This window comes from Ursus maritimus, unplaced genomic scaffold (genome assembly GCF_017311325.1).
Source record: "Ursus maritimus isolate PB19 unplaced genomic scaffold, ASM1731132v1 scaffold_8, whole genome shotgun sequence".
Lineage (NCBI taxonomy): Eukaryota > Metazoa > Chordata > Mammalia > Carnivora > Ursidae > Ursus > Ursus maritimus.
This window is the reverse complement of record NW_024426996.1, coordinates 76,832,381-76,854,383: the sequence shown is the minus strand read 5'-3', so window position 1 is coordinate 76,854,383 and position 22,003 is coordinate 76,832,381. Positions and strand designations below refer to the sequence as shown.

Genomic DNA, 22,003 nt, shown 5'->3' with positions numbered 1-22,003 from the left:
TGGAAGCTTGCTGACATTCATCAGGCACGTGCTGGGTAATCAGCACCATTGCAATGACTTAATTCTCAAAGCACCCCTGTTGGGTAGAAAGTATTATTAATTTTTTCCTCCCAGTTAACAGCTGAGGATTCTGAGCACTGGATCTGTTTATGGGCTTTGGTTAACATCAGTGATGAGTAGAACCAGGGTTTGACCCTGTGAATTCCTCTAAGATCCTCTTTGTCTGTAAAAGGGAGGCAGCTTGCGGTTGAGTGAGAAGATCTAGCCATTAGAGCTGTCAAATAAGGAACAAGTTCTTTCTGGAGGTAGGGAGCTCCCTGGATGCTGAGGGGAACCAGTAAACAGGTGGGTGATCACCTGTCAGGGACGCCATCTGGAGCCTGGCAGGCGGGGAGACCAAGGGACCTGTGCTCTAACAGGGAACTCTCCGGGCGGCACAGTCGTGGGTCTCTTTCTGTCACTCAGCAGGCATGTGGGGTGAGGAATGAGATTCTACTTTGGGCTCAGAGATCCTACTTATGTCCCTGGTCCAGGCTATAGGATCCAACCAGGCTCATGGGATTCTCTGTGTTGAGATCTTAAGCCATTAATGACACTCGATTCTTCTGCTCTCCCTACAGAGCATTTGGGAAGAGACAGCTGTTTTCTGGGCTGGGACTAGAGTATTCCTGGGTCTTTAGCCAGCAGGCTGTCCTGATGTTATCCATTCTAACTCTTTCCAAACTCTAAGATCCTAGAACACACACTGGAAAATTCCCATTATGGCTTTCATCTTTGGGAGGTAAGAAGCTCCCTGGATTTTGAGGGAATCAAGGAACAAACAGGTGAATGACCACTCGTCAGGGATGCTGTCACTGACATGGTGGAGGAATTCGGGGGAGGAAGGACAGCCTCTATTTACACACCCCAGAGGTAAGTAGGAATGCGTCTCGGTATAGTTTTCTCACCAAATGGGATTGTTTCCTGTATGTATGAAAACCAAAGAATTAACTGTTTGCATAAACCTGTCAAAGGTGAAGCCAGACCGACATTTGTGAGAAAGGTTTCCACGAGCCCATAACAGGCATCCTTTCATTCAGTCGCTCTGTCACTACATCAAGGGCCCGATCCCACTCTGTGCTTCTCCTTCTTTCCTTGAATGTGGCATTTGGATCTCTGAGCAGAAAATTCCGTCGCATTAAAAATGAAACGACTTATTTTGGAAGCAGCAAGAACCACTCTATCCTTGGGGCTTTTTGCCAAGTCATCATCTTTGTTCTGACCCAGAGGAATGACAGATGTTTAAAAAAAAAAAAGCAACACAAAATCCACAGGCCCCAAAATGCTGTCCTTTAGAAATAGTTCCCAAACCAGGGCTTAATACATAATCTAATTGCAGGTCCAACTTCCCCCCAGAAATGTTGTCTTAACCGGTGGGTCAGAAATTTTTCAATCCTGGCCTGGGAGCCTGCCCCCTGGGTCCTCTCCACCCTGGGAAGAAAGATGGATAAATAATCTGATATAATAGGACACCTTCCTTTTCCCCCTAGAAAGCTCTTTGCCTGAAAGAATCTTTTTCTTTTGCTAATAACATCTTGCCTCACCCTCCTATAAAAACCTTCCATTTTGTAGGACTCCTTGGAGCACCTTGCAACGTGCGAGATGGGGTGCTGCTCGACTCATGGATTGTTTAATGAAGCCAATTAGATCTTCAGATTTACTCGACTGATTTTTATTTAACACAGAGAACGTACTTTCTGCTGGTGAACATGCAATCATGCTTGGGGCCATGCTCGTGGAGGGCATTCGTATGACTGAGGACATCAGATACACAGCATCTGGCGGATGCTTCTGTCCTCTGGTTCATACAGCATTGGGACCCTCATACTCCCTCCTGACTGTAGGTATCAGCGAAACCAGCAGATGACAAAGGAACCAGCCAAGAAGAAGATGAATGTTTTCATTCAGTGCCTGAGAAAACTAACAAGTTCATATATACATATAAATATAATTAATATATATTAATTATATAATTAATAATATAATCAATATAATTATATAATTAATAATATAATAATATAGATTAATATAGATTTTTTAAATTCTAAAAACATCATGTATAGTAATTATGCTTTTGAGGAATTCACAGGAAATAACTGAGATCAAGAGCAGACAATAGTTGTTTAAACTACAGGATGAAAAATAATACTTATTTGCACTCACATGGATTCGATGGTTTGCAAACTGTTCTCATCATTCATTCATTCATTCATTCATTCATTCATTCCTCACCCTCTGTCACCCGCACAGGCGACCCCCACCCTCCAGAGTGCACCTCCACTGGCCTGAATGTGCATGGACACAAATCACTGTGAGACACTGAACATCGCAGCCAGTGGCTCTGTGCCGGGACTGGAGTGGGGAAGGTGGGTAACATGCAAACCCTGGGTCTCTGTCCAGGGGCAGAGCGATCCCATGGTAACTTCAGCTCCAAGAACCACACTGAAGGCATTTAACCCCATTGTACCAAGAAGGAAACCAAGGTTCAGTGGCATCATTTTCCAACAATACTTGTGCAAAGAAAAATGCCTCAAAATTAGTTTGCCACAACTCTTTCTACTAAAGGAAAAATGAGTTATTAGTTGCCATTAGTTATCTCCAGCTATTAAATTAGATGAAATAAAAATTAAAATACATACTGAAAACCCCATTTTTATGGGACATCTAGCTACATATTTGGGGAAGATACAGAACAAACAACATGGAAAAGAAGGATGGTCCTCATATTTAAAGAGTTTCAAATCAAGCTGGAAAATCAGGCACGGGCCCATAGTGTTGTGGGTCGAAAGAGGACAGTGTTTGAAATAACTATGCCGAGGTGTTTGAACTGCTGCTGGTTAGATGCTGACCTTTATGTAAGACCTTCCCCGTGAACATCCACTTCCCCACGAGCAGACGGAGGTGGCTGGACCAGAAGCTCCGTCCGGGTCCCTCTGATGCTCAGGGACCTCAGGCACACGGGCCATCCGAATGGAAACCCAGGGCCTCTGACACCTCACATGGGCTCTTCCCACCCGCTTGGCTGGCCAACAGCACCCAGGTACAGCTTGACCTGAGCCCCGACTTCCAGGGCTCCCCATGTTCCCATGCAGGTGCACCTCTTACCCAGCCCCGCAGCAGCTCGTAGGCCGTGACCCCCAGGGACCACCAGTCGACAGGGTACGAGTAGCCGGGGCCTCCGTCCACATACACCTGGAACACTTCTGGGGCTGCCAACGACAGGACAGAGAGAAGGTCACCGCATGCCACAGTTTATACTCACCACCCCTCAGAGAGGGGACATGGGGGGACAGGAACCCAGCCTCTCGGAGGGCAAAGCCAGGACTCTGTCCACCGTGCCATGTGGTTCCTTCCCTCCGTAAGCCACGTGCGGGCTTGAGAACAAGTTCCAGGCATCACAGGAAACACTGCCGTGGCCCCCAGGGGAGGAAGGGTGCTCCAGTGTGCGGTGGAGGGCTCTGCTAGGGCGGAGGTGGGGCAAGCCCCGAGGAGGTGGACCAGTGGAGAGTGAATCATGGCCCGTGTGAGCATGTGGGGTAAGATCTGAGTTAAGATGAAGAAACCCCACCTCGTAAATGTCCCTCTGCTTCTGGCACCAACACCAACCGGGTCAGGCGTCCCAACAAGGGGATACTTAGAACCCGTGGAGCCTGCTGCCTCTCGCAGGGGACAGTCTTAGTTTGGCACAGGTGGGCTCTAATAGGAAGCCCCCGGGGCAGGTAATCCACAGAGACAGAGGGCAGATTGGGGGCTGCCCGGCTCGGGGATGGGGGGGAGTAACCGCTTAGTGGTTGTCCAGTGGGGGAGATGAAGACGTTCTGGAACTAGGGAGAGGTGGTGGTCCCACAACACTGAGAATGTACTAAATGCCACAGAATCGCTCCTTTCAAATGGGTGGTTCCATTCTGTGAATTTCACCTCAGCGGAACCAGAAGGGAAGGCTGGAGGCCCCGGGGAGGTGGACCCGGAGTCTTCAGAGCACCGTGCTTGTCCTGGGGGACCCTCGGCCCTCAGGTGCTCTCTTGCGCTGCCAGGTGCGTTTCTCTCACGGCTCCGCCCCCGAGTCGCTAGGCCAGGAGTGCGCCCACGCTCTAATTGCTCGTATTGGCTTCCAGGAAAATGTTGTGAAATGCGGATCCTTTCTAGGAAATTAACTTGCAGACATAACTCCATTTTATAGTTGTCAGAGCAGCCAAAATCTGTTCCTTGGAGCCACAACACGTTGTGATGAAAGATGCTTCAGCTCAGTTTTCCGACTGGCATTCAGCGGGCACGGGAACGGGGAGGGCTGGTTGGGGCAGGACGCATACGCTCCAACCTGGGCTCTTGGGTTGGCAGCCGGACACCTGCCCCCAACCTGCGGCCGGACTCCGGCTGCCCTGTGGCAGTGCTCCCCATTTGCTCCATATCTTAGAGTGTACGTTCACCCTTGGGTTCTAATGAGAACCTCTTCACAAGAGCCCCCAGGATCATGTTTGCCTGGGACCCATTTTACAGATGAGGTTCAGAGAGGCCCAGCGGTGTGAAGTATGTCACACAGCCGGGAAATGCCAAGCTGAGGTGTGCCTCACGTACGGACAGAATCCTCGTTTGAAGTAAGGTTCATATCAGCATTTCTTTAAGGACACAAAGGTACTCAGTCTACAGTAGGGGGAGGCAGGATTGGGAATGAGAGGAAATGCCCCCTTCTGTTATTTGAGCCTTACAAAGAAACCGAGGGCTATGCTGGGGAACAGGAAGCAGGTCAGCGTGGCTGGACCTGAGTTTAACAAGTTAGGTACGCTTCTCTTTGGCTCGGTTTGGTGAAATGTGGATAATAAGGACAGTTTCTTCATCGGGCTGTTACGAGGATTAAATAAGCAAATGTGCGCCAAGGGCTCAGCCCGCTGCCTGGCTGGGCTGGAGTCAGTGCTCCAGAAACCTCAGGCAGGGTTTTCATTAGTAGGATTGGCATTCCGATCTCCTCTCCCTGTCACGCTCAGCCTCACCGCCCTCCCCCCCAGTCACCCAGAGGCCTGGGGGCCATCCTGAATTTCATCCAGACTCTGACTGGTGCATTTTAGCATCTTGATGTCTGCCCCGCCTTTCCCTTGTAGATCCGCTTGACTTCAAAGGTGGCGATCTCACCTGTTCGTGAAGCATCCCGTGAGCAAGTGTTTGATTCTCGGCGGGAGCCATCGCGGAGCTCCTCCACATCCCAACTGGGTCTCACCGTGACTCTGAAACTGAGCTCCCGTATCTAGGGAAGTCCTTCCTCGCATCTCAGTCTGTGCACCTGCCCTCTTCTCTCTGTGCTGAGTGTTCTAGAACACCGTGCCCTCCGTGCATCCCCAGGGCCTGGACGCTGGGCTCCGGGCCCAGCCCGTGTGCTCAGACAGTGCAGGGGCAGGAATGCGCCCGTGAGCGCAGGGGGGGCTGTGTGTGCCGAGGTGCTCCCCCTAAACCCTTGTCAGACCCAGCAGCCCCAGCCCATTTGGAATTCAGGATACAAGCAGCATTCTGTCCCAGCTGTCATGACCAATCAAGTGACAAATATCTGTGGCCTGTGACTGCACTCCCAGAGACGGTGACATTCTTTCCTCCCCTACATACCTGGGACTGATGACAGAACATGAAATCATTTTTGTCATAATCCACAGGCCACCAAAATGACCACTTTGGTGGCCCGGAATCATAGCATGGAGGAACGAGAGAGTGATGCAGGTGTAAAGCTGGAATGATGGGACGATGGGTACGTGGCCATACGTGGATGGATGAGTAAGTGCAACCAGTTGTCCATTTCCTCCGCTGAGGGTTTTACGCATGTAACCTCTCTCACCAGCGTCCCAGGCACGCAATGAGACAAGTGCTGTAATGATCTCCGTTTTCAGACAAGAAAGGAGAGGCACGAAGGGGTGGGGCAGCTTGAAGAGTATCCCCTCAAAAGATAGATCCAATGTTAACCTCGGGCACCTGTGAATGGGACCCTATTTGAAAACAGGGTCTTTGCAGATATAATTAAGTTAAGGATCTCCAGATAAAATCATCTCAAGATAAATTGCAGGGCCCACCTTAAACCCAATTACTGATGTCCTTTCAGGAGAAAGGAGAGGGAGCTGGGAGACCTAGAAGGGGCCGTGGGAGGAGGCAGAGATCGGAGTGGCCGCAAGCCCAGGAGCCCGGGAGCCACCGGAGCCCCAAGAGGCAAGGCAGGCTTCTCTCCTAGAGCCTCCTGAGGGAGCGCAGCCCTGCGGACAGCTTGATACTGATTTGGCTTCCAGAACGTTGGGAGAGTGAACCATTGTTTCCAGCCATGTTTGTGAACTTCGTTGAGCAGCCCTGGGACATTAGTAAGAGGGGCTAGGAACTTGCTCACTCCATCCAGCGGGTGTGGCAGAGCTGGGGTTCGCCTCTCTCGGTTTTCTGGCTCCAAAGTCCTTCCTCCTGTATTAAAGTGACTACCAGGACAGGTCCGGATGCGCCCTTACTTCTTCCCTTCCAGGGCCTGGCACTCAGGCAAGTACACAGTTGGCATGTAGTAAATGCATATCGATTGGCTCTTCCACCCCTGATGCCATAGAGCTGGCAGGGCTTACTGCTCGTGTGACTCAGGAGTAGAGACAGCTTTCTGCCCCAGAGTGTCAGCACAGCACAACTGAAGGGCCCCTTGGAAACCATCTTGCCATCGTCCCCCCTGTTTTGGAACTGGCCACCGGGCTGGACGGGGAGGAGTGGCTTGCCTCGGCCACCCACTCACCAGCTCTACGGTCAGGTCTAGAACCCCTGATCCTGACGCCCACATCTAAGAGTCCCATCGTTGTAACAGTTGAATTCCACAGTCGGCGCCAGATGACTCCACCCCGCACAGCTCTTGTACCCGTTCCTCCTCTGCGCTGAGGTGTGGCCCTTGCTCAGATCTCCTGCGCTGGCCCCCCACCACTCCTCAGGCCTCCAGAGTCATCTTCTCCAGCCTGTCCTTCTTGCTGCTGATGGGGGAGTTGGCTTTCTGATACGGGACTCAGACCATGGTGGTACCCAGCTTGGAGGTCTCCCTGTCCTCAGGGCTGTCTCACAATCTGCGTTCCTGGGAATACCACCTGCTTTGTGTGACGCGAATACGTTTTGGAGAAGGAGGGATTCTGAGGTCAAATGTGTCTGGGAAGTGATGAGGTTCAACCATGTTCCTTCCTGCTGGACTTGTCAGAGCCTTTAGCCGGCTCATGTGCTTTACTGGCTTTCAAAGGTGGTCTAACTCAAAAGCAAACATGGCTTGGAAATGTGACTTGATCCTGGAATCTTTTTTAAGTTTTAGTGGAGAAATGGAAGGGACTAGGGCCGGGAACCTGTGTGGTTAAGTGAGTCTAACTTCTGTGGTCTGGCATTCAGTGCCCTTAGTGCCTGCTTGTAGATCTTCCAAGCTGTACTGGGCTTACCCACACCACCCCGGGCTCCAGCAGCTCATGCTGCTCGCTGTTCCTGGAACTCCCCATCTGTCTGTCTGCCTGTCTGTCTCTTGTTCTCTGCCCTAATTCACCAGGGCTATCCCACAAAAGGTACAGCTCCAGGGTCATCTCCCTTAGGAAGCTACTAGGTCCCAGATACTACAACATTTGTTACATGTGTCATTTTCTCCTCAAAATACCTCTCCGATATTATTATTTCCTACCATCTCCCTCTCTCCAGATTAGATTTGGGCTTCCTCTTCACCCCACCTCCCCTAGGCATCTCTTGAAGGCAACATTCACAACCCCAAGCTGCATTTTTGCTTATTTGTCTGCTTTTCTCTAGACCCTGAGGTCCCGGAGGGCAGGGACTGTCATGGTGTCTTGCTTGTTCTTCATGCATGTGGGCCATGAAGAAGACAAGTGGGAAAGGTTTGTTGACTAAAGAAATGAAAGATTATAATACAAACCACAAACTATGTACCTTGCTATGTACCAAGCACTGTTCTAAGCTCTCGGTACACTGCTAATAAAAACAGCTGAGCTTTACGGAGCATCTGCGTGTATCAATAAGCTCTGCTTTAAGAGTTTCATAAGTAGAAGCTCATTTAATCTTCACAATGGCACAGCTAGCTGCTGTTGAGTCTGGCTACAGAAGGAACGGGATGGGCCAACACTGCCATGGCTAGGACCGGGTTTTCCCTGCAGGACAGTGAGTGACAACAGCACCCTGCCTCCCCCGGACAGCAAATGACAAACCAGGCAGATAACAGGAGTTGGTTATGGTCTTACCCAAAAACGACATCCAGGATCCAAGGTCTGGGTACCCCTGATTGGATTAGAGATGAATGAAATGCCCTAAGTCTTTCCTGATTAAAACTTCTTGGCAATGACCCAGTGGGGGAACAATCAACCCTGAATCTATCTTCAGCCACTGGAAAAGCCACCTCTAACTTCCACCGTCATGCACAACATAGGCATGCAGAGTTTTCTAGGACACAAAATTCCTTCATACGTTACCGATACCCAGCCCCAAAGCACCCAACACACAGATGGAGAAAGTGAGGAGATAAAGGCGTAATTTCAGGGCCATGGAAACCGTGAGTGGAAAAGCCTGGACCGGACCGCCATTCTTAGGACTTCCAGCCTAGTGCCCAATACACCTGTTCCTTTATTACCATGAGCCATGATTTTATTGACAACGCCAAGAGTTGCAATATTCATGTGGCCATTTATGGAGCGTCCACTATGTGCCAGAAGTTCTTCAAAGTTTTTTACATATATTATTTACTCCTCAGCAAAGCTAATATTTACAGAGCATGTCCTAGTTTCGCATGCGTTAATTCATTTTATCCTCAGAAGGACCTTGTGAGGCAGTGCTATTATTCCCTTTAATCTTGGAAGCTGAGGCTTGGAGTAGTCAAGTAACATGCCTGAGTGACACAGCAGGGAGACTCAGAGCCTTATCTGACCCTGCCTCCCTGCCCCTTTCTCCGGGGGTCATTCAGAATGATGATTAGACTACAACCACGTCTCCTTCAAAATCCAGACATTTTCCACCGAATTACACCACGCTTATGCTGAAATATAATAATTCATTTTTTATATATAAATATATAAATATGTATAATTAATTATTTTTATTTTCACACACACAATATATAATTTATGTTTTACATCTCAAAACCTCTACAAGGTCATTGTATTAAATCTGCTAATACAACTGGAACCGAAGCCAAGGGTGTGTACGAAGATCCAGGAATTCTCTCTTGGAGGAAATCAGGATTTCAACATAACCCAAAAGAAAAATAACTAAGTGGTCCACCACGAGCATGCACACTGATAAAAATGATTTAAAACCCTATGAAAATTGGCTCTTGATTCCCATTCCTTGACAGCACCTGTGTCCTTCCCTGCGACATCCCCGGGATCTTTCACGGAGCCCAGTGTGTGTTGTACACCCCATGTGTACTTGTGAGCACACCAGGCTAACACACTGGGCTGCCTTCCGGAGCCATGGAACCCATGGCTGCTTCTCTAGCCCAGCCCAGTGGCTTGGGAAGACCAGCCTCACCCCTGCTAACATCTCCCCCTTCCCCGGAAATGTAAATACGCATGCGGTGGGATCGGCCACTCTATGCTAACCACACAAGACTAAAAATATGAAAAGAATACAATAACTTCCTAAGTTATAATTATGATCCTGTTGGTTTAGCTCTATGGATATTGCTGAAGGCTTTGATTGCCACAGCAGAGTGTGGCATGCTAGCCAATGTCTAGCCTAAAGTCCACGGCTTCCAGGATCTGTTCCGACACATAATTGCCTCCTTGACTGGGAACATAGAATTACCACGTTTCAGCCTAGAGGGGACCTTTATGGTAATTTTCTCTCTCCCCCACACTTTCTAGGGGAAGGAGGTGAAGCCAATTGGAGGATTTCGGTGACTTCCAGCCCAGCTGGGACCAGAGCCCAGGTGTTCTGCCCACTGGTCCTTTCTTCATGGCAAGACCCTGTCTCCAGCTTATACAGCCTGGCCAGTGGGATGGCCAGATCTGTGCAGCCAACTGCCTCCTGGACACCTCCACCTAGCAGTCCCGTGGGCAGTGCTCACTCAACATGCCCAAGCAAACTCGTCCCTCTCCAACTGTCCTCCTCCTGGGGTCTTGGTCCCAGCCCATGGTCTGCTCTCTTTTGCATGAGTCAGAACCGGGGAGTCTGGACTCTGCCCCCACTTCCGTCTCTGCCTTTGATCATTTGACTGGCCCCAAGACTTTCATTTTCCTCTTCCAGAAACTTCCTCGCTACTATATTTCATCTCTGCCTGGACACGCCATGGCCTCTCACCTACTCCAGCCTGGCATTCTAATACCACCTCCATCTGAGTCAGTAGAATCAATGAAACAGGGGGGTTAAAGGTGTGAATGTAGGAATTTTTCAGGCTTGCAAATGAAGCTCAGCTCCTATGCTTACTGGTACGATGGCCTTGGGCAAGCTGCTCCACCTCTTATTTGTACCTCAGCTTTCCTCATCTGCAAAAAGGAAGAGCAATATTTGCTACCTAGTCTTGTGAAGACACAATGAAATTGGGACTGTATTTACTGAGCCCATAGTAAGTGCCAGGAAATGCTATCTAATTTTGTCATTGTCGTATTGTTATTATTCATGTGTTCAAATCACATAATTAAAATCATTCCAAGTTTTTCTGTTTTCTATAGAATAAAGTTCAAAAGCCCTAGCACAAGAATTCCTAAAGACCGGCTCCAACCTCATATTTGGGTATTGCCTCTGTAATACAGCTCATTATGCCAACTGCAAAAAGTAGGATATTATTTACTTTTAATTATCTGCGACTTGTCCGATAATCTTAACCCTATTGTTTATACTCATGGACTCCTACTCACACTTCAAGACCCAGACCAAATTTCACTCTCCCTGTGGAATGTTCATGGAGTCTCATGCTATTCCTCTATTCCCCCCTTTCCCCCTCTCCTGGCCAAGTACATCGATCTATGTTCTGGATTCTCAGCAAACCTGGGTCTGTACCTCCCTTGCAGCACTGACTATGCTATAATTTAATTAATGGCGTACATTTCCATTAATGTACTTCCTCACTGGGCTGTGAACCCTTTGAGGGCAGGGACATGACCAAGTCAGTCCCAGAGGCTCAGGGATTAGAAGTAGATGCTCAATGCATCATAGCAGCAAAGAAGTTGGTCACAGAGACCTAACTTCAGATCTCAGTGGCTACCATTGCTGGCTATTTGTCATTGGACAAGCACTTAACCTCTGCTGTAAGTGTCAGATTCTGTGCAACAATAATAGCCCCTACCCCCTAGCGAGATAACATATGTGATGCATTGAGTACAGGGACAGACACATAGCAAGCTCTCAACAGATGTGAGCTAGTTACCATTATACCAACTCATTACCGCACGAGCAATGAAATGCACACGTGAATGAAAGCTCAGCTCATAGAGGCACCTGTTGTACCTGTTCCCCAAATGATTCCAGAGCTCTGTCATAATTCTTTGTATTAAAGTGTGCTGAAAAGCTGTGGAAAGCAGAGATAAGCAGCATGCCTGGCTTTCTGTCTAGAGCCCTTGGGGGTAATTTATATTTCTTTGGCTCTGTAGCTAGCCAGATGAACTCAGGTGTCCCATGCTTACATATTACACCGAGACAAAATGAAACTGCTGTGTCAATCTGATAACTTCTCCCTTGTTGGGACATTAGCAGCATTAACAGCAACTGAAAACTGGTTTCATTAAAGTATGTGAGATGCTGCTCAGGGGCGGACCATTATTAGACTTCACAAGTCTACACGAGAAGAGGAGGAGGAGGAGGAGGAGGAGTGTCATTGGCCAATAAGTAAATCCAGAAGCTCTGATGAGGTGCAGAAATAAATGAAGCTCCAGGACCAGAAAATGACTCCATGCGAAACATGTTAGATTAAGCTAGTAGATTAAAAAAAAGGCCTTAGGAAGTTTTCCTAGTGAATGGTGTCCTAGCTGGAAGCACAGGGTAGACTCAGTGCATTTTACACAGTCAATATGTGAAATTGGGGCTCTAATAGCACGTTATGCTGATAGAAAAGTTCGTTTATGTACCGCCACTCTCTTAAAGGATTCCATATTCTCTGTTTATCCAAAAAAATAAATTACTTTTATTTATTTATTTATTTATTTATTTATTTATTTGGGAGTGAGTGAGTGAGTGCATGAGTGAGGGGAGGGGCAGAGGGAGAGGGAGAGAGAATCTCAAGCAGGCTCCCCACCGAGCATGGACCCGACACGGGGCTCCATCCTGCGATTCGAAGATCATGACCTGAGCCAAAACCAAGAGTCAGATGCTTAACCCACTGAGCCACCCAGGTACCCTGAAAATTAATGCTCTTTAAAATTTCCCACTGAACTTGCTATATATAGAAACCAAAAGCTTGGACATGGCACTCAGGTAGTGCATGATCTGGCCCTGCACAATTCTGCAGACACATTCTCCTGGCCCACTTTGCTCAGCCCACACTGGCTTTCTTGCGGTTCTTTCTATGTGACAAAGCTCCTTTTTTGCCTCAGGGCTTTGGCAAATGCAGTTCTATCTTTCTGCAAAGCTTTTACATCCCTTTATAGTGAACAACACCTACTCATCCTTTAGGACCTATCTGAAAAGTTACTTCCTCAGCAAAATTACTTTTGGCCCCTCCAATTTAATTCATCTCTCTTTTCCGTCATATCAAAGACCTCAGGCAATTCTGCCATTCAAAATGTAGGAGTTAGAAAGAGTGTCTCTCCCAGCCTAACAATGAGAAAAATCTAGATCATCTACAAAACCATAATTTTTCTCAAACCCAATTAGTCTGAAGTTGTCTAAGGAAAGACAGTTACTCTGAGAAGAGAGAGGGCTGTGAGTACTGGCTTACCTTGGGAATAGCATGGGAACAAGACAGGGATGCCACAGAAGAGGGTAAGAGACTTCTGCTAAAATGCTTACCAAATTGCTGAAGGTTGTGTTCAGACTTAAGTGAGAGAACAGAAGCATTGTTTGTCCAGATGCAAGGGGATTCACCCCTCCTCACAGCTCTTCTCTGCTGACCTCACTGTGAATTCATGAAAGGACTAGGAGAAGGCAAGGAGGCTATAGAAACCTTGATGCGGGATTTGGGGAAGAGAGCAGCTACTGCTTCAAGAGGGCACAAAGTCCTTCCTGGATCCACCTCCCCATGCCCCTATGGAGCAAAATCCTTGAGCTAAAGGAGGAAGGGCAGAAGATTCTGTGACCACAAGGGCACGGGTGAATATTCATTGAGCATGAGGGGCAAAGAACAGAAAAATAAAATCTCTACCCCTGGGAAAGGCACACAAAAAGTCATCCTGGGCTCAGATAATTCATGAATTCCCATTGCTGGGAGAGACACAGGGTCAATGAGAAAGACCAACCCCCAAGACAAGACCATGGATGACACCGAGCCCACCTAAGACTGGCTAAGCCAAGACAACAGGGAACATGTACTCCCTTCCCCCCTGCCACCCAGCCAGACCAAATATCAAGTAACAAGAAAGAGAAGTCTCCTGCCAGGAAACAGAAGGAACAGGAGTGAGACCCTCTTAAAGGCACAGGCCCGTGGGGAAACCTAAAGCTCGAGGTGGAACAGGAACATTGAGGGAACACTAACTCGAGAAGAGGTACATTGAGGATAATCATACCAAACCAGACTCAGCTCAACTGCTGATTAGATTAACTCAGTTCTTCCACACACACACAATGCTAAAGGCATAGTTGTGGGAGAGACATGCCCATTTCCAGGCATAAACACTGTCCTACACAAAATGTTCAGTCTTTAACCAAAAGTTATGAGACACATGAGGAAAAGGAAAGAAGAAAAACAAAAACAAATAGAAACTCAATGTGAAGAGACACAGGAATCAAAAGAACCCTATTAGGATATGAACCAGATGTTAGAACTAACAGACAAGGAATTTAAGACATTTCAAAGATTCTAGTGGAAAAAATAGACAGTGCACATTAAAAGATGGAGACTTCAACCAAAAGATGGAATCTATAAAAGAATTGGACGGAAATGCTAATAATAATAAAAACAAACCAAACATAGCACCAGAGATAAAGCATGCTTCCAACAGGCTCACCAACAGGACTTGAAACTGCCAAGGAAATAAGTGAACTTGAAGATAGGTCAAACAAAATTATTCAAAGAGAAACACTAAGAGAAAAAAGTAGAAAAATAACAGCATCCAATTGTTATGAGGAAATATGAAAGGTCTAACATATATGTAATTGAAATTCCAAAAACAGATGAGAGATAGAGAGAGAGAGAGAGAGAAAGAAAGATAGATAGATAGATAGATAGATAGATAGATAGATGATAGATAGATAGAGAATGAAATATGAAATATTTGCAGATAATGACCAGGAATTTTCCAAAAAATTATGAGTCATCAAACCACACATATCCAAGAAATTCAGAGAACACAAACCAGGATAAACACAAAAGGATCACACACACACACACACACATACACACACACACACACACACACACACACACACACACACACACTTAGGCACATTATATCTAAAACCAAAGAATTACAGCAAATTTGTTGTTAGAAACATTGCCATAAGCAAGGGTGACATACTTAAGTGTTGAAAGAGGAAAAAAACCCCTGTGAGTCCAGAATCCCAATCTCCCATCCCCCTCCCCTCTGAAGCCCTCAGTTTGTTTCCCAGAGTCCACAATCTCTCATGGTTCATTCCCCCTTCTGTTTACCCCCCTTCCTTTTTCCCTTCCTTCTCCTACCGATCTTCCTATTTCTTATGTTCCACTGTAAAATACAATTGACTGTCTGAAACAAAAATAAAATCAATTAGTTATGTATCTACAGTACAATAAAACAAAAGATGGATGGGAGGAACTGGGAGTATATTATTCTAAGATTCTTACATTATTATGAAGTGGTATGATTTCAAGGTGGATTCTGATTAATTGATGATGTGTATTATAAATATAGGGCAACCTCTAAACTATATTTTTTAAAAAGAGGTACAAATACTAACCCAATAGGGAAGTTAAAGTGGAATCATTCATAATGATCAACTAATCCAAAATAAAGCAGAAAAAGAGCAGGAAAGAAACAAAGAACAAGTGGACCAAAGAGAAGAAAAAGCAAGGTGGCAGACTACAATCCAACCAGATCAGTAATTATGTTAAATATAAATGGTCTAAATATCAATGGAAAGGCAGAGACTATTATATGGATAAAAAAGACCGCCTACATGACACCTACTTAAAATATAAAGATATAGGTTAAAAATGAATGGATGGAAAGAGATATATCAGGGGTGTGCTGGAAAAGGTATATTAGCTCAACTCTCCCCTCCTCTGTGTTTGATGATGTCACACTGATAACTTGAAGTCAGCCATGGTGAGTGGACTTACATCACCAAAATCAGCAAAATCTACAAATCAGTGCTGCCCTTCTTCTTTTCTTTCTTCTTTCTTCTTTCTTCTTTCTTCTTCTTCTTGTGTGGTGTGTGTGTTTTGTTTGTTTGTCTGTTAACCACTAGAGAGCTAGTGGTTAAACATTCACCAGCACACCACTGGAATTACCATGCAAACATTAACAAAAGAAAGCCAAAGTGGCTATATTATCATCACACAATGTAGACTTCAGAACAAGGAACAAGAGGGATATTATATAATGATACATGCAGCAATTTACCAAGAAGATGTAATAATCCTAAAAATGTAAACACCTTACAACACAGCACATTACAGTTTTGTCTCATGTATTTCGATGCTCTGTTTAAATTCCAGTTAGTTAACATAGAGCATAACACCCAGTGCTCATCATAAGTGATTCCTTAACCCCCACTACCTATTTCCCCGCTCCTCCTCCTATCTCTCCTCTGGTAACCATCAGTTTGTTCTCTATAGTTGAGTCTGTTTCTTGGTTTGCTTCTCTTCCTCTTTTTTCCCTTTGCTCATTTGTTGTAATTTTTAAATTCCACATATGAGTGAGATCATATGGCATTTGTCTTTCTCTGACTGACTTATTCCACTTAGTGTAATACTTTCTAGCTCTCACCATGTCATTACAAATGGCAAGATTTCATTCTTTTTGATGGCTGAATAATATTACATTATATATATAATATATATCATATGTAAGTATATTTTTATATATGCCACATCTTACATGCACCCCGATGTTTATAGCAGTATTATCTACAATGGCCAAATTATGGAAACAGCCCAAATGTCCATCTGCTGAGAAAAAGATAAAGAAGATGGTAACTAATTTTTTTTTAAGGTACCATTTGGATAGCATCAAAAATCCAGGTATAAGTGTAACAAAATATGTACTAAATCTGTATGCTGAAAACTATATAATGCTGATGAGAGAATCCAAGATTCCTTAAATATATGGAGAGATATTCTTTTTTTTTTTTTTAAAGATTTTTATTTATTTATTTATTCGACAGAGAGAGACAGCCAGCGAGAGAGGGAACACAAGCAGGGGGAGTGGGAGAGGAAGAAGCAGGCTCATAGCGGAGGAGCCTGATGTGGGGCTTGATCCCAGACTGCCGGGATCACGCCCTGAGCGGAAGGCAGACGCTTAACCGCTGTGCCACCCAGGCGCCCCTTGGAGAGATATTCTGTGATTGGAAGACTCCACACTGTTTGGGTGTCATTTCTATCTAAACTCATCTATAGATTCAACACGATCCTAACAAAAATCCAGCAGAATTTTTTTTTTGTAAAAATTAACAAGTGGATTCTCAAGTTTCAATGAAAAAAGAAAGGATCTAGAACAGCCAAAATAATTTTGAAAGAAAAAAAGCGTTCTCCCTACCTGATTTCAAGTATTATTGCAAAGGTACAGGAAAAGGATGATATCAGGTAGAACCCAAACAAATGGACCAACGAAACAGAAAAAAATCCAGAAATAGACCTAAACATTTACGGTCAATTGAGTTTTGGCCGGGCTGCAATGGCAATGCAGTAGAGAAAGAACAATGGTTTCAACAAAGGGTGCTGGAACAACCGGACAGCTCTATGCAAATAAATAAAGCTTGATTCACGCCTCGCACCATATTAAGAATTAAATTAAAAATGCAGGTAGCTTTAAATGTAAAATCCCAAAGTATTAAACTTGTACAAGAAAACAAAGGAAAATAATCGTTGTGAACTCACGCGAGGAAAAGATGTTTAGATATGACACCAAATACATGATCAAGAAATAAAATCTTTTAAAAATTGGACTTCATCAAAATTTAAAACTTCTCCTTCTAAAAAGATTCTATCATGGCAACAGAAAGACAAGTCACCAAGTGGCCAAAATTTTTGCAAACCACCTATCAGATGAAGGACTTATACCTAGCATATATAAAGAATTTTCAAAGCTTGATTAATACAAATCACTAATGGCTAAGCAATTTGAATAGACACTTCATAAAGAAGGTAAATGGATGGCAAAAAAGCAACTGAAAATACGTAGCACACCGTTAGTCATTAGGAACTTGTGAAATAAAACTACTCCCTACCTATTAGAAGGGCTGATAACCAGAGCAATAACCACCGGACAATACCCAGTTCTGGTGAGGATGCGGCCGGAGCCCTCAAACATTGCTCGTGGGATGTAAGATGGTCCAGTCATCCTAGACAACAGTTTGTCAGGTTCTGAGAAAGTTCAACATACGCTTACCATATGACCCGGCAATCCCACTTCTAGGTAATTATTCTAGAGAAGTGGAAACTTAAGTTCGTATAAAAACCTGAAAGTGAATGCTTATAGTGGCCTCATTCATAATCACATACAACTGGCAACGACTTAAGTGTCCTTCAGCCGGTGAAGGGATGAGCTCATTGCGTCTATTCATCCAATACAGTTCTACTTACAATCACTCAAAAGGAAAGTTACTGATCCACACAACATGAGTAAATCTCAAATGCATCATTCAGAGTGAAAAAAACCAAAAACCCAGATTCAAAAGGCTATAGACCAAATAGACTCCATTTCTATGCCTCTCTGGAATAGTCTGAACCAATCACCAGTGGCTGGGGTCTGGGATGAGAGAATTTGGGGGTTGATGGAACTGTTCTATACTTTCATTGTGCTGGTGCTTACGTGACTGTCTGTGTTTGTCCAAATTCATAGAACTGTGCACTAAAAGACTGCATTTTACTGCAGGAAAATTGTCACTCAGAAATAAACATCTTTTTTTTTTTTTAAATATTTAATTTATTTATTTGACAGAGACAGCCAGCGAGAGAGGGAACACAAGCAGGGGGAGTGGGAGAGGAAGAAGCAGGCTCCCAGTGGAGAAGCCTGATGTGGGGCTCGATCCCAGAACGCCGGGATCACGCCCTGAGCCGAAGGCAGATGCTTAATGACTGAGCCACCCAGGCGCCCCAAAAATAAACATCTCAAACTATGTATTTATCAGTTTCATGATTTTCAAGGTGATTGTCTACCTTTTAAAAAGCAAACGTCACTAGCCTTGATCATTTCAACAAGGAGCATACTAGCATCATTATGTGAGGATGGAGGGAGGGAGGGATGGATGAACGCAATGAATGAATGAGTGAATGGCAGGTTCTCAGGGGAGATATTGGGCACCACAGCCTCACTGGCTTGGGTCTGAATGCTGACTCTGTCACTTCCTCTGGCTCAGGCCTTGATCATTTCAACAAAGAACATACTAGCATCATTATGATGGCTCGGCAACCACCCTTGTCTGCTCACTGCAGCTCCTGGAGAAGGGAACTAACGTTCAGTGAATGCAGGCAAGGCACCAGCCTGTGATCCCCCAGTGCACCCAGCATCCTCCAGCCAACCCGGCTCCTATAATGAACCAGCTGTTTAGGGTCTATTTTCCCTGCTGGACTGTGAGTGCCAGAAGGCAAGGGAGTTCCCAATCCAGACCCTGGATTCCCAATGCTAAGCAGGTACCAAATAATCAACCATCTAAATCACAACATGGCAACAACAACAACAATATCAGTGCCCAGACCCATGCGTCTACCATTTGTCAGACATTATGTTACGTACCTTCCATAGCCATGCCATGAAACCCTCACAGACACCAACCAAGGCGGACTGCATCATCGCTAGATGCATCTCACTCAGATGAGAAAACTGTTAAGTCACGTGGTTTGGCAGCCAACACTTCCTGAGCGTTCACCACGTGAGCACTTTATGTGCATGATGTCACGTAACGAGATGGTCCAAGTTCAGGCAGCCAGTAAGTGAAAGACACCCAGACTGCCCCATGCTGAAGGCGACACTTCCCCTGGACACACTCCTGGCTTTCGGCTGCTTCCTCAGGCTCTTACCAAGGCATTCAAGCCCCTCGTGCTTTGGCCTATCTCTTTGCTCCCTCCCCACCCCATCTTGTTCTATGGAATGCAGTTCTAATGGAACTGCGACTGTCCCCCAACACGCCATGCTGTGGCCTCCCCTGCACCTCCACCCAGGCTGAGGCCTCTGCCCGGAATGGTGTCTCCTTGTCCTTACCCAACAGGCAGACTCTGAGCACACCCTCAGAGTCTAACTCACACTGTCGCCTTCTCCAGGAATCCGTCGTGACAGTGTCTTGTTCACACCTGTGCATCTGTCTGCCCTGCTAGACAGCGAGCCCCCGAGGCCCCGGAGAGCATCCCTCCCCTCTGAGCCCCAGTGCCTGACTCCGAGCCCTTTGTCTCCTAAACGTTCCACAAATATTTGCTGAATGAATGCTCAGCTCTTTATTTCACCGGCGCTGAATAAACCCCAAAGCCTGGGGCAGCTGCTGGAACATTTCTGACTTCTCATCTCGCACATTTCAGAGAGATTCCTTTTTTCTCTAATTGTGAATTCCATCTGCTCTTTTAATTAATGAAAATTCAGTTCTATGCAAATGTTTCTTCCAGGATCATCCTTCATGAGCAACCTCTGGGAGCTTACTCATCAGCCTGTTCTCTGAATCCATGTTTGGAACATTCTGGGAGCTTGTTATTGGGCCTTTGAACTGAACAGTACAAGTGAACAAAATCGACAAACCTGCCACTTGACCTCAGGAGTTTACAGCCCTGGGAGCTGTAGGATTTGAATTTATTGAGCGAGCTCTCCCTCATCCTGTCTTCCCCAATAAACTCCCACTGCCTGGTACTGACAACCCCGCTGGTGTCTGAAAATACATCCATTTGGCACCCGCTAAATCCCATAAAAACCTCTCCTGTGCACCTGTTTATTAATTCAGGACTGAAGCTCCTCTAAATGGAAGGACACCCGGAGCCCCAAATCCTACCTACACTTGGGACAATAAACTTTTTTCTTGTCTGAGAAATATGGCTTTAGGACACAGGAATGCAATGTCAAAAGGAGCTTGGTGTCGTGGCAAAAGCATGGGCTTTGGACCATGTCGACATGGCTTCCAATTCTGGCTCCCTCACTTGCCAGCTGGGTAACCGTGGGCTGGTGAATTAACCCCCCTGGACCTTAGCTTCCTCATAGCTAAACTGGAGAGATGCAGAAGCTGCAAGTGAGTCTTCTGAGGCTTCAAGCCAATGACAAACAGGCAGCAGGGTCACAGTACATGTTGGTTTTCTTCTCCCTCTTGGCGGTGGGGCCCCTGTGGAGAGTGGCCAGCTGGGTCACCAGTGGTCTGCTTTTCCAGAGGCTGAGAGCCAGGACATCAGTGGGCAGCCAGGGAATGAGACTGGGGCAGGCCCGGTGGGGTCTCTGAGCAGGGGCTGGGAAAGTCTTCTCTGCATGGTGGGGAGCAGAGGCAGAAGAGAAAGGGTCGGTACAAAACCGCCTTGCAGTTCTCCAGTGATCTGGGCTCTACGCTCCCGGAGATTGCTCTGTTTTTTTTGGGAACAGCCTAAAGAAAGTCAGAACTAACTTTATAGGGTTATGGCAGCGGCTCCAAATGGGAGCTGCTTCTCTCCATGTCATCGTTCTCTCCTCACCGCCCCCTGGAGACGATGGCTCCTTCCGCTCTACCCATTCCTCCTGGCACGGTGTCCCCTCGGCCTCGGGCTTGGTGCTCTTCTCTCCTGCATCCTCTCCTGTCCCCGCCTTGGCTTTGCTGCATCTCAGTGTTAGTAACTTCCCAGTCCACAGATGCTGTCCGCAACACTCCAGAAGCCTGGACAGCATCTCCCAGAGACACCTCAAATTCAAACTTGTGACTCCCGGAACCCCGCACACCTGCGGCCCCCACTGTGCGACTCACACACCTCCACCGGAAGCCTGAGCAGCAGCCTAGCACCCCTTTCCTCCCATTCTCCTACACATTTGTCCAGTCAGTGTCTCCTCGGACGGACTGGCCTCAGCTTTGGAACCTTCTGGAAAGGGATTTCAGAAAGACCTTCAAGAGTGAAAGCCTTATTGGTGTAAGTGTTCAGCATCCCAAAGGGACTATCTGAGGAGAACAGATTCACTTGTATGCAAACCTGGTGTCTGTGCTAACCTGGGTCTGACTCTCGTCACCGATGTCTGCCTGGGTGGGTCCCCCCTCAGCCCGTTTCCTCCGCTCTTAAGTGGGAATAAATAGTTGTGCCTGCTTCGTGCTTGTGAGCATTAGATAAAGCTGTGGATGGAAAGAACTTAGCTCAAGGGCTGGGCACATAGCAAATACTAAGAAGTACTATTTTTACCATGACTTGTGGCCAAACTTCATTTATTTACTTTGTTTAGTAAGTAAGAGATGACTGACACACGTGGTGAATCCTGGGAGGTGACGACATGATTTTCAACTCTCCGCAGACCAACACACATAAACGGACAGAGAGATGAAGAGCTAAGCCAAAATCCATGAGGAACACTTACTACAAAATATAAATTGTCCCCCCACAAGCCCCAAAATGTAAGTGCATGGGAACAAACCAGCAACAGTGACAAGACTCCCATGGGAGGGACTTCTGTACAGAAGGAAACAGAGAGAAGAAACAAGGCAGCATATGATGGACCAGAGAAGAGAGCTGCAAGACAGCCAGTGAGATCTGCAGGGGGGCCCAGCTGGCCAGGTGGGGAGCAGTGGC

The 22,003-nt window shown here is 46.3% G+C and overlaps 1 protein-coding gene across 1 annotated transcript in view; it reads right to left on the bottom strand.

Moving 5' to 3' along the window:
- The window catches only part of STK32B (serine/threonine kinase 32B), a 275,458-nt gene that overhangs the window by 30,861 nt on the left and 222,594 nt on the right, over nucleotides 1-22,003 (bottom strand). Inside the window, exon 6 of the mRNA XM_008685823.2 lies at nucleotides 3,145-3,248. Within this exon, the coding sequence (XP_008684045.2) occupies nucleotides 3,145-3,248 (104 nt within the window). The remainder of the gene's footprint in view (nucleotides 1-3,144; nucleotides 3,249-22,003) is intronic.